Source organism: Pteronotus mesoamericanus, unplaced genomic scaffold (genome assembly GCF_021234165.1).
Source record: "Pteronotus mesoamericanus isolate MK-2021 breed Mesoamerican mustached bat unplaced genomic scaffold, CSHL_Meso_final contig_25, whole genome shotgun sequence".
Taxonomy (NCBI): domain Eukaryota; kingdom Metazoa; phylum Chordata; class Mammalia; order Chiroptera; family Mormoopidae; genus Pteronotus; species Pteronotus mesoamericanus.
The window spans coordinates 37,379,659-37,392,582 of record NW_026555105.1 but is presented as its reverse complement, the minus strand read 5'-3'; the positions used below and the strand labels follow the sequence as shown (position 1 = coordinate 37,392,582).

At 43.9% G+C, this 12,924-nt stretch overlaps 1 protein-coding gene across 1 annotated transcript in view; it reads right to left on the bottom strand.

The window, feature by feature from the left end:
• The window catches only part of DTD1 (D-aminoacyl-tRNA deacylase 1), a 293,729-nt gene that overhangs the window by 224,560 nt on the left and 56,245 nt on the right, over positions 1 to 12,924 (bottom strand). The window contains exon 4 of the mRNA XM_054574118.1: positions 4,160 to 4,266. Coding sequence (XP_054430093.1) covers positions 4,160 to 4,266 — 107 coding nt within the window. The remainder of the gene's footprint in view (positions 1 to 4,159; positions 4,267 to 12,924) is intronic.

The window sequence follows — 12,924 nt, the reverse complement described above, 5'->3', positions numbered from 1 at the left end:
AAGGAGGCAACAGGGGGTCAAGGGCAGAGTGAGGGACTGCTGGCTGTAAAGCAGGCCACAGAAAACCACCCACCAAAGGCCGGGCATTCAGAGCATAGATTTAAAAGAGCATGAAATGATGGCCTTGTGGCATGTCCTAAGTTGACCATACTGTTCTTTACCTCTTTCACTGTCACTAACCTTCCAGATTTCTGTTACTCTAACACTATCCTTGAGAGCAGGGACTGTGTCACAGCACTTCTTTCTCTTCCTCACAGTGCCCAGCACACTGTTGTATACGAAAGAGACACTTGATGCATAAACACACACACAGTGTTCATTTGTTCCAATGACTGAAAGAACCTGCATTTAAAAACCTGCCAAAAGAATCACTCCTCTGTAATACATGCATTTTTTTCACTACTGCAGTAGTTGGATTATCATTATCATGGGAATATAAAACACTTAGAATTAATTAAAAGCTCTGTTGATAGAAATGCGTGTTTACCTATCAGCAAAAAAAAAAAAAAAAAAAAAAATTGGCAGCAGTCTTCCTACCAACACAAAAATAAACAAATGAGCTATTTGCCCAAAGAGAATCCCCTTCTTACTGAGGATGAAAAGACAGAAAGGCCATGAGCAAAAGCCAGCAGCCACCACCACATAGGCCCCTTCCATGCCTACTAATCGGCACCTACTGGACAGCTGGAGGACAAAGATCTGTGCAGTTCCAGGGTCTGAGACTTCTGGTGTCAGTTAACAGACACAAATAATTGAAGTTGAAACAGGACAATTCACATATTTGAGGAAGAAGCTCCTAAAAGATTTAGAAATAACCGAAATAAAGGACTTCATTATCCTAATAAGTTAGTTTGCCTCATTAGATGTTTTAAAAATGGTGCCTATTTTTGTTTTAAAGAACAAAAGAGGAGGCACTAGTGAAAAGTGTAACAGGAAATACAGAGAACCCCAAAACTGGAACACCCCCACAGCTATCGCCTGGGGGATGGGGAAATGAATGAACCAGTTGAGAGGTATTTTGCATATCAATAACAGCTGGCCAGCTTCATAGATATTTTAAGTAGCTGTAGCGGAGGAACCAGGGAGATGGGGGTGACTCTAACCTGTGTTGTAGCCAGGAGGTGGTTCCTATGTCACAGGGCCAAGCCTGCCTGGACTAACAATGGTAGCCAGGAAAGGTAGAAGAGACCAGAGTACTGGCAGAGGTAAAGGATTGTGGGAGGAGTTGGAAATGGGATTACAGAGGAGCGGGGTGAGGATTTAAACTCAAGTGCGGGGCAGCCATGCTATCTTAGCCATGCAAGGCTCTTTTGACCATGTGGCTTGGGAGAGGCCTTGGCCATGTGATTTGAAATGATGCAGAAGGGTCCCCACCAGTCCATCATGAGGAGAGGCCATGTGGTTTTGGATTAAGAGTGGGAGCCTACCCGAGCACAGATGACTAGGAGAAGCCAGAATACAGATGGGAACCTGCCTAGCTGGACTGTGGACTTCTGTTTTTCTAAGAGACAGTACCCCTGGCTGGTATACTCTGAGGCAGACTTAGTTTGGCAAGGGAAGGCAGGACTGTGTGTGTTTATGTGTGTTCACTTTTAAGGGACTTTGGGATTTAAAAGCAGAATTCTGCCATTACTCTGAACCTGCATAACTTTTGAATAAATAGTTCCTTTCCTTGTCATAAGACTCTGGCATGGGGAGTCATGGGTTTTTGTTGGCGGTGGGCAATAGAACCCAGTGGTTCTGTTACAAAAGAAGATTGAAGATCCTAAAGATATGAGATATTATTCTACCACTTTTAGAAAAATATTTAGAATGAAAGAAAATTGACTACATTTTTTTCTTAAAATACAATTAAAGTAGAGTAATAAATCAAAACTACAGAATAATGAATAAATAAAACCAGAGGGAACAGCCAGAGGCAAAAGGGAAACTGGGAGAGACCAGTATCCTGGAAAACAAGGTTCAAGGGGGTTCCAGGAGCAAGGGGGCAACTGTGAAAAGAGCTGCTGAGTGGTCAAGTCAGGTGGGCATTCAGTTCACAGCCGTGAAATAAAGCAACATGGAAGTTGCTGGCGACTTCAGTGAGAGTCTCTGAAGATTAGAGGAGTGCACCGAGGAGCCAATAAGAAGAGAGAAAACAGAGGTATTTCTCAATTGGAGATCCCTGGAAATAATTAAAAGCCAACGAGAATAAAATGGATAAATTAAAGAGACAGGCTGACTTGACGAGAGGACAAAGGACTTAGTGGAGGCTGCTGAGAAGGAAGATGGGTAGGATAGGAACTGTGGGAAGGGCGGGGAGGGCTCCACAGCCCATGGCAATCTGGCTCCATAGGGGCACAACCTGTGTGGTCACACAGGCAGGGCCTCCCATTCAGAAGGGCTCCACCTTTGTTTAATGCTGTCACCATGTTGAAATTCTTAAAAATTTTTGAACAAGGGGGCCCCCATTTTCATTTTGCAATGAGCCTCACAAATTATGTAGCCCTGCCTGGCCCAGTGGAAGATGCTGGTCTCAGCACCAGGAAGGACAGCTCAGCTATGAGAACAGGAAGAGGGAATGGAGAAGCAAGTCAGCACCATCCAATACCTTCTGTCTCTAGGAAGCAGAAAAAGAGTCATCTGCTATGAATGAGCAAGAGGGCAGACAAAGGAAGAAACTTCATTGTAGAGTGGAGAAATCTGGTAGACTCCACATTAACCAAGTAATCAAGGTTCATAGCACCTGTAATAAGACAATTCAATACCACGTACCTACACATATGAAACACTAAAAAGGGCACAAGATCAGTTTCGCGCTATTTGCTAGTCCTGTCAAAACATATAACCTCATTATTTCTTTTCTCACAGTTATTGATCCTTTAAAAAGTATTGGTTGTTTTACTTTTGTATTTCATCAGTTCAGTTGTATTTTGTTAATTATAATTTTTCTTAATTATCCCAAAAAGAAACCCAAAAATCATATAACCTCAATGCAATGGTAAGAAACCCAAACTAAAGAACAATAGTCTTGAAAAGTGTCAAGGTCATGAAAGAAAAAGAAAGACAAAGGAACTTTTTAAATAAGGTCTGTCATGTAGTTAACAGTATTATATCAATATTAATTTCAAGGTTTTGATCAGTGTACTCTGATTATGAAAGATTAATATTTGGGGAAACTGGGGAAAAAGTATCTGCAAACTATGACTCCTTTTTCAACTCATCTGTAAGTGTCAAATTATTTCAATATAAAAAGTTTAAATTTTCATGTGGATTTTTTATTTGTGATTTCTTTCATGTTCTCAGTAATTCTAGGAACCTCAATTATCACCTTCGAAGTCTAGCACTACTTTGTCAGACATGGTCTTGCTTCTCTATTAATCCAAAGAATCAGTAACAAGAAAGAAAGGTTATGTTCCCTGGAGAAATTATAACTTTAAACAGGTCATATAGCCTTAAATTTATATAATCCTTCCCCACACCTATTGCATCATTCCGCTTCACAGCATCTTAGCAAGGGAGGGAAGGAGGAACAGAAATGTCACTTCAGTTCTCACTCCTCTGCCTACCCCCGCCTCTGTGTCTGCAAGGCTATGAAGTCGGTATGTTAATTGAAGCCTTTAGAACTGTTGCACATCTATGAGAACACATAGGTTACAAGGACTATCAAGAAATTTCCTTTCTCCATTTTAATTTAAATTTTTTTGTGAAAGCTTACAAAGTTTGCACCAAATCCAGGTCAGATATTGCTTTAGAAAAATGAGGTTTTACAAAGAACTTTGGGTGACACATCTGCTTACACCTGGGAAAAAACCCACTGGCGGTAACTATTTGAATGGGTGAACAAGCCAGTCCAGGGCCAGGGGGGACTGTGCCGTTACTCTGCTGCCACCCAGTGGTGTGCAGGTGCCAAAGCACCTTGCCAGCGAGCAAGAGCCCAGAGGAGGAACTGGATTGTCTGCAAAAGACACTTATTCTCTCTGGAATCCAAAGTCAGGAGGATTCAAGGGAGAAGTGCTATGCCTGCCTGCCACAGCACTAAGGAGGTAAGGTGTAAATAAATACTAGGTTATGGCAATGAAGTGTTCTGTCCACCACAGATTGAGAAGTGCTCTAGGGACTAATTAAAGCCAAAAGATGTTACAGGCATCTAGGAAACAGACCCTGACTCCAGGCTTACCTGCTTTGGGTCAGAAGTAGCAGCACTAGGAGCTGGGGATTCCAGTTCTATGGTCACAGGCCCATCGTTCTGAATGTGGACTTGCATGTACGCACCAAACTTGCCATCTGAAAGAGCAATTTAAACAGTTACAAGAGATGGAGACCCCAGATTACCCCAACTAGAAAGCACACCTATATCAGTGTAATCAAAAATCTGGAGAGTACAAATGGCCTATGCCACCAGTAGTGAGGGAAATACAAAATTAAACAACAGAGGTGCTGCCACATACCCTACAAACTTGCCAAGAATGAAAAGATCTGGTAACACAAAGAGAGGGAGAAATGTGGGTTAAGAGGCCTCTAAAATGACAGGAGAGTAAATTGGTACAACCATGTGGGAGGGTTTTTTGGTGTTATACCCAGTAAAGTTCAAGAAGAACAAGCTCTACCATCTTAGAATTCTACTTTGGGGAGTCTGCTCTAGAAACTCTTTGAAAAAAGGAAACATTCAAAGGTTTATTCTGGCAGTGTTTATTTAAAAAAAAAAAAAAGTGGACACAATTTTACTGTCCCCTGAGTGGGCGAATGAATGTATAAACATAACCTTAATGCTTTATCTCTCAACAGGGCAAATCCCAAAAACATAATGAAATCTTTAAAAAAATAACTTGTAAGGGGACACATTATTGTATAATTTATATATTTCTAAACATAAAAAACAAGTTATATTATTAATGGATATTATCCATATATGTATATATTTGTGTGTGTGTGTGTGCATCAAAATAAAGCATGGGCAGGAAAGACAAATGCAAACACAGGATAGTAGCAACATTTGTACTGAAGAGAAGGCAGGAGGTGGTGGAATTCGAGAGAGATCTAAGTAAATGAGACCAACTGGGTAGGAAGTACATAGCTATCTATTTTCTGTATGTTTCATAATTTTTAAACTATTTAAATATAAAGGAAAAGGAAGCTCAGGAGCTTCCCCAAAAATAATCTCAAAAACTGCCTTGTAACTGGCCCACAGTCCCACATAGTATAAGGTAGGAAGGTGGTCCTGCTCTACAACTATGGGGTCAAAAGGCTGGTCAACCTACAGATGACACCTCAGGGCAGAGAACTGAGGAGACACCTCACTCTTCATAGGACAGAACTGTTCAGAGCTGGGGCTACTCATCTCCCCCTGCCTCACCTACCCTCCTCACCCCACTGAGGCAGCAGAATCATCCTGTTCCCAGGAAATGCACTGTCAAACTGGTCACAGGCTGCCCCATAAAAAGCACTTCTGTGTGTCCTGTTCCCAACTCTCTGTTTTAACACTCAGACTCACTCAATTGTGTCTGATCAATCCCCAAAGGCTGACCTACATTTAAAAAAGAAAGCCAAGAATATGCTTTGGGAGAAGATGTCAGAGAATAATCAGAATATCAACTCCACCCATCCAAGTACCTCTGATAAGTGCTGGCCTAAACACCGCTAGCCCCCACACCTCTTGCTAGACCCAGAACTGGCAGCAACCAGCCAAAATTCACAGCTTGGCTTCACCTGGGAATCTCCAAACCCAACACAAGTAGCAGCCACCTCAGATTCCTTTATAGCTCAGGCAGGGTGGCCCCAGGCAAAACACAGGTGGGGACTGACCTTGGCCTGTACCACCTGGGAAACCCCAGAGCCACATACCCAGTGGGCAACTATAGACCACATCAGAGCACCACCACCCTGCCCTCACATTGCTGATCCTCCACAGAAGGTGGATGTTGGTGGTCAGTAGTCACAGCCAGTCCTTGCAACTGACTGGCCTGGGTAAATCCCTCCCATTGATCTGCCAACAGCAATCAAAGCTCAAGTACAAGACGGGGGTATACAGAGTACACATAAAGGGTGCACCTCAAGTGCCCAGCTTGGGTGATAGGGGAGGCTGTGCCACTGGACCCTATAGGACACCTACTACATTAGGCTACACTACCAAGACACGAAGTCAAAGCAGCTCTACCTAATATATAGAAACAAATACAGGGAGGCTACCAAAACAAGCAGAAAAAAAAACATGGCCCAAATGAATGAACAGATCAAAACTCCAGAAAAAGAACTAAACAAAGCAGAGATAAGCAATCTACCAGATGCAGAGTTCAAAACACTGTTTATAAGGATGCTCAAGGAACTTAGTGAGGACCTGAACAGCATAAGAAAAATCCAGTCAGAAACGAAGGATACACTCATTGAAATAAAGAACAATTTACAGGGAAACAGTAGAGTGGATGAAGCTTAGAAGCTGGAACATAAGGAAGCAAAAAACAACCAATCACAATGAAAAAAGAATCCAAAAAAAACAAGAATAGTGTAAGGCATAGCATATGTAGCTTCTGGGACAACTTCAAGGGATCCAACATTTGCATCATAGGGGTGCCAGAAAGAGAAGAAAAAGAGCAAGAAATCAACAATCTATTTGAAAAAAATAATTAAAGAAAATTTCCCTAATTTCAGGAAGAAAATAGACATGCAAGTCCAGCAAGTCCAGGAATCTCAATGCAAAGAAGCCCACTCTAAGACATATCATAATTAAAATTCCAAAGGTTAAAGATAAGAGAGAATCTTAAAAGCAACAAGAGAAAAGAAGTTACCTACAGGGGAGTTCCCATAGGATTGTCAGCTGATTTCTCAAAAGAAACTTTGCAGGCTAGAAGGAATTGGCAAAAAATATTCAAAGTCATAAAATGCAGGGACCTACAGCCAAGATTGATCTACCCAGCAAAGGTATCATTTAGAATAGAAGGGTGGATAAAGAGCTTCCCAGTTAAGAAAAAAACTAAAGGAGTTCATCATCATCAAACCATTAGTATATGAAATGTTAAAGTGACTCATTTAAGAAAAAGATCAAAACTATGAATAATAAAATGATAATAAATACATATTTATCAGCAATTGAATCTAAAAAACAAACTAAGCAAACAAGAACAGAGATAGAGTCATGGATATGGAGAAGCTTTTGATGATTGCCAGATGAGAGAAAGGTGTGGGAGAATAGGAGATTAAGAAGTACAAACAGATAATTTCATGGGGATGTATAGTATAGGAAATGGAGTAGCCAAAGAACATATACGCATGACCCATGGACATGAACAATGATGTGGGGATTGCCTGAGGGAGTGAGGGGTGCTGGGTGGAGGGGGCAAAGGGGAAAAAATTAGGACAACTGTAATAGAATGATCCATAAAATATAATTTAAAAAAAAATTGGGTCCACAATGTAAAGTTAGTATGAATCCTCAGAATCCAAGAACACTCTGCTCCTGTTCACCATTAGAGAGAATATGAAATCAAGTCTACATTTAAGAATCACTCACTGCTTTTCACTCACAGCAACTGTACCAGAGACCAAAGACCCAGCTCAAAGACACAGACAGACAGACACTCATGAACCATGTTGTCTAGTGCAGAGGACAGACAGGTACATGATGACGATGACATTGTACTGCATGTGAACCATGAGGGGTTCTGGCCCTGAAAAAGCGTCAGAGTCCCTACCTTGGGGTTGAAAAGAAAATCAGAAAGGCTTCTCAGTGAGTCTACAGAGGGTCCAAGGCTTGAAGGGCAATCAGGACTCAGGCTGCATGACAGGACAGGTCCATGCCCTAACTAGCTCTGAGGCCTTGAGCAAGTTTCTTGACTATATCACAGGAATACTAACAAGAGGACCTATATCATGATGAAAATTTAATGAGACCATGCATGGGGGTACTTGGGACAGTGGCTAAAACACAATGTGTGCGAAATTAGTGTTTGCCCTTATTATGAAAAGTCATGTTGAAAGGCTCCACAGAAGCAGAGCAACACTTCCCAAACTGTCCTACCAGGTCCTCCTTGATAAAGAATGTCACAGACATATACTTCCGAAAACCACATTTGTTTGGACTCTTCCTTCTACAATCACGTTGTACAGCAGCATGCAACAGGCTCTCAAGATACCCTGAAGTAGAAAAACCTATTTAGTTTCTTTGCTCTTGTAGTTCCCAAACTTTCCCAGGCAAGGAGCCCTTATTTCAGGGGGAACATCTCTTATAGTGCAAATGACCCTCTGGAAGAGGCCGAACAAGAGAAAAGCAGCACGGAACAAGCCAGCCTGAAACCTAGAGCAGCCCTACTCTCAGGTCCTGCGGTCCCTCCAACACAAGGTCCACCACAGCGCGAGGTGACCTCTGTGAGCCTCTGCTCCCACCACCACCACCATACAGTTTCCACCTCTGATTTCTCCCGAGCTAGTATCACTCCTTCAAATGATCCTTAACCTCGTGGAGGGCTTTAGCAAAATGGACATACCAACTCTCAGTTTCTTCAGGACACAGATAACGGTATTGAAAACTGTATTAAAAGCACCCATGCTGTTTCTCCATTTTTATAGGCAAGATTCATCTAGTTCCTACTGCGTAACCAAATGGACTCAAATAATAGTGACTTTCTAGGATCTATCAGGTTAAAAAGGTCGTTCATATCTGCAGAGCTTTTGTTTTATCCATGTCAGAGAGCTAAAAAGACATCAGCTGGGAAGGAAATCATGTGTTTAATTGCATGCTAAAATTATGGCTACAATTAGTAGCAAATTTCAGCCACTGCACTCCTTAGGGAAGCTGGCAGCAGACTCGGGAGGAAAGGAATTATTTCTGACCTTGAATTACTGTTGCCAGGATATATGGCATGTAGCTTCACTCTGTTTATCATTCCAAAGCAAGAAATTTCTTTTCTGGTTTCTCTTCAATTAAGAACAGAGTTATTATCTGAAACTCCATTTGTACAGCCAATAAATCCAAAGATAGGTTTAAAGAGGTCTTAAAATGGAATCATTTTTTCCAGTCCAGATCAAAGAGTAAAGCCCCCAGGAAAAACTATATTGGCCAGGGAAAATAAAAACATTTGTTTAAAATAACCTTAAAAGACAAAAACATATCTACAAAACCACATCTGGGCTCCAATGGTGATATAATCAAGTTGTTCTTACAAATATAAGTCCCAAGGTTCTCTGCAGAACTGGGGTAGAAACACATGTCAAACAGTTTGTGCCACCTTCGCAGGAAAACTCCCCACTGGAGCCAAACCAAACCTGCTGTGTCCCGATCTCCAGCAAAGCTGTCCAAGGTCCCAACCCCAAGTCAAGGCACCTTTTTCTTTGCAAAGGCTGACGCCCCCATACCTTTGAACAATGTTTGACCTACTGTGACCCTCAAGAAGCCCTGCGGTACCTCTCATGCCCAGTTTGACCTGGGATGATAATAGGACAGTCATCCTGGGAGGTCACATGCATGAGGATGCGTATGAGTTACACAGGCAGGGTGGTATACTACTGTCACTCCTACTACTGTCCATGGTAGTATATGGGCAAATAAGGGAGGGGGGACAAAAAACACACTGAAAAAACAGGCCACTCAAGAAAAATGGGGACAAAAAAAGGCCCACATTCTCAATCTCCAGAGCTGACCCTGCACAGCTATGGCCAGCCTCAGGTTTGGCTTATCTCTGGGGACCGTACCTGAACAAAAGTACTGGACACTGAGCCTTGAGCAAGTCCAATAAGCATACCTCAAAGGCACCTCCCTCTGCCATCAAGAAACATCCTCACCACCCGGCCTTCTTCTTTGTTCTACTTGCAACCTATTCAGGGCATGGGCAGGTGAGGAAGAGGGTGTTACTAATAGAGACCCCAACATCAAGTGCATAGGCTGAGAACCAAGAAGTCAAGCAAATGGGGGACTCAAAATAAGCACATGGCAAGGCTAGCACCCTGAGGCTGGAGGCACTTAGTGTAGACACCCTGTATCACACCTGAAGTCCATGGAAGTATGACCCTGGTAGGCTACAGGCACTATGGCAGCTCTGTCCACAAGTGCCTCAATAGAGTCAGAGTGCTCCTTGGCCCCACCTCCACAGAGGGCTCAGCTGATACAGGGTGCCACCAGTGGGGCAAGAAGTCCCATCTAGTAGCTGACACAGATCAAGGGGTCCAAAAAGCCAAGGTAAGAGCTTTGGGAATCAGCAAAGACCAGCAGCTCAAGTAATGGCATTTCCTAAGTGACTTTGACTGGGGGATACTCAGTTGTTGGAAAAAGGGTGCATTACAAGCTCTTTAGGCCCTGAAAGCCAAGCTTCTCAGAGAGTGAGGGCCAAGCCCAGATGGGCAACATAAGAACCACTGTCCAATTCCACCCACATTCAAGGCCATGGAGGGAACTGGAAAGGTGATCCTGGGACCCTTGTGCCTTCTCCCCAGGCTCAAGTCCCCCTTATGGGTGGTCTCTGCTTGGCTCTTCTGCAATCAATCCACTCAAGGGAGATGACTCCTCTGGGCAGCAAATATCTCAGGCCTGGGACTCTGGCAAGAAGCACTCGGGGATAAGCCCTGTGACCAAGGACAGAGAGTGCCTACTCACAGGGAATGAGGGTGCCTGTCAGCAAATGGAGCCACACAATTTCTAACCAAAGAGAACTGCCAAAGGAAACAAACATTAACATGGTAAATGTCTAGGACCAAAATTAACCTCTTGCTGGAAGGTGAAATTCTCATCTGAGCTCAAATTCTGAGGGCATGTGTTTGGTGTAGTCCTTCCTGCATGACAAGGAGGCTCAGTGCATGGTTTTCTCTGACCATCAGCTTTGCTCAGACATCTTGGGCTCTGCTTAGGTTGCTGCCATCATTCCACCTGGGATAACTCCATTGAAGGCTACCTGATCTCCTCACTGAGGGGCAATGCAGTGTCTGAGGCCCCAAAGGACCTACATGGACCCCTGTGTAAAAAAGCTTAGACACAGCTGACTCCATTGGACACGAACACCCCTCCACAAAGAGCAGCAGAATAAGAAGCCACACAGGACAGTTTCTGAACTCATCAGGCCTTTGATTTAAGACTTTAATTCCTATAGACTTGAATATGATATAGAATTTAAACTTGACCTGTAATTCTTCTTTGGGACAATGATAAAAGAAGAGGATTTACATTCAAATTCCATGCATCTCCATGCTGATAGCATTTTATTATGAGTTTATGTACTTTATTATTGGAGTATATTAATATCATCACTTAACCTCACTGCATAACCTCTGGTGTACTGGGCTGAACAATGTTCTTGGGCACAGCTGGGAAACAGACTAGGGAATAAACCTTCACTTTGGGACAACAGTGGTCTTAGAGGTGCTTCTATTGCAGGGTTATGACCCAGTTCAGAGCCTCTGGGAACAAAAGGCACACTACAGGAGCAATTTCTAAGGTTTCAAAGGTGGAATGATAGAAGATGGTGGCAGAGTAGGTCAAAGTTATACTCATCTCTTCCCAGCTCCAAACTGTAATTACAGCTAAATTATAGAAAAATCAATATGAATAACCAACTGAAGACTAGCAAACAGAAGTCTCAGAGCCAAGGATTTACAGAAGCCACATCAAGAGAGACAGGAAAAATGGAAATGTGAAAGGGGCTGGCCCCACAATCACTAGTGGTGGCTCAGAATCCAGAGGGATATCAGCAGCAGAGGTTCTCCCCTAAGGCATAGGGGGTCTCAACCCCATGTCAGCCTCCCCAGCCCAGAGCAACAGAGCAAAGAAAAGGTACCCACATAACATTTGGTTGTAAAAATCAGCAGGGATTCTGTCTACCAGAGGGAGATGGAAGTCTGCTAGAGACACAGGCACCCTCTTAAAGGGCCAATGCACAAAAATCTCCTTCTCAGCCATTCACCCTGGTTGTACTAAGTTTTGCAAGGATAGACTGGGCTCTGTGGCTCCAGGAAGAAAACTGAAGGGTCAGCCACCAGCGTCCCTTTGCTGAGTTCCTCTCTCATACTGCTTACAGATGCCATCTTTCCTGGAGCTAACACCACCCTCCAATCTGCATTGACCTAAGGCAACTGTGCAACCCTACCCTTCCAGCCCCATTGTTGCCCTGCCTGAATTCAAGCCCTTCAGAGGAGTCTGCTGCCTGAGCCTATGGTACAGACTCTCTAGAATGGACCTTGACGGCAAACTCAAGGAAAATCAGAGACAGAGTTGTATGGCTCTGAGGCAGAAATCATTTCCTCTCCCTGATGACCGCAGAACAGAGGACCCCAGGCAGGCACTGCTGCACTGCCCCTCCCCATGAGACCATTGTAGACTCTCCGAGCACTGGCTGGGAGTGCCCCACTGGAGAAGTCATAGTACCCATCTGAGCACCAGCCCAGAGCACCTCACACCCAGTGGCCATTGTAGCCCCTCAGAGAATCAGCCCAGAGGAGCCCACTGGAGCAACCACAGGAACACTTCCAGGATCCATCCCAGAGCACTACACTGAAGCACCCATAGTGGATACGCTGAGTGCCACCCGGAGTGCCCTGTCCCACAGTAGGTCATAGTAGTCTGTCAGCACCAGCCCAGAGGGGGCCCCAGCAGCCATAGTAACAACGTCAAGACCCTCCACAAAATATCCACTACCCCATGAGGTGAAAAGAATTAGCTCTACTCTTCACATTCCTGGTGGCCCCTGCCCTGCTGAGCTTATGCTCCACAGTATTGTCAGCCAAGCATGGCCAGCCTGTTGCTCCTGGCCCGCCTGTTTCCCCTGCCCCTCAGTGCAGGAGACTCTCCAGTAGATCCAGGCAAACTCTACAAAGAACTGAGCTGTGTGGCTCTTAGGCAGGGCCATTTTTCCAATATACACCAGACCAGAGGTCCTGTGCAGAGTCATCCCTGCAAAAGTCAAACCTTGGTCTCTGTGAGCCCAATGAACACTGCTAGCCTCATTACGACGAGTTCTGAGACCTCAC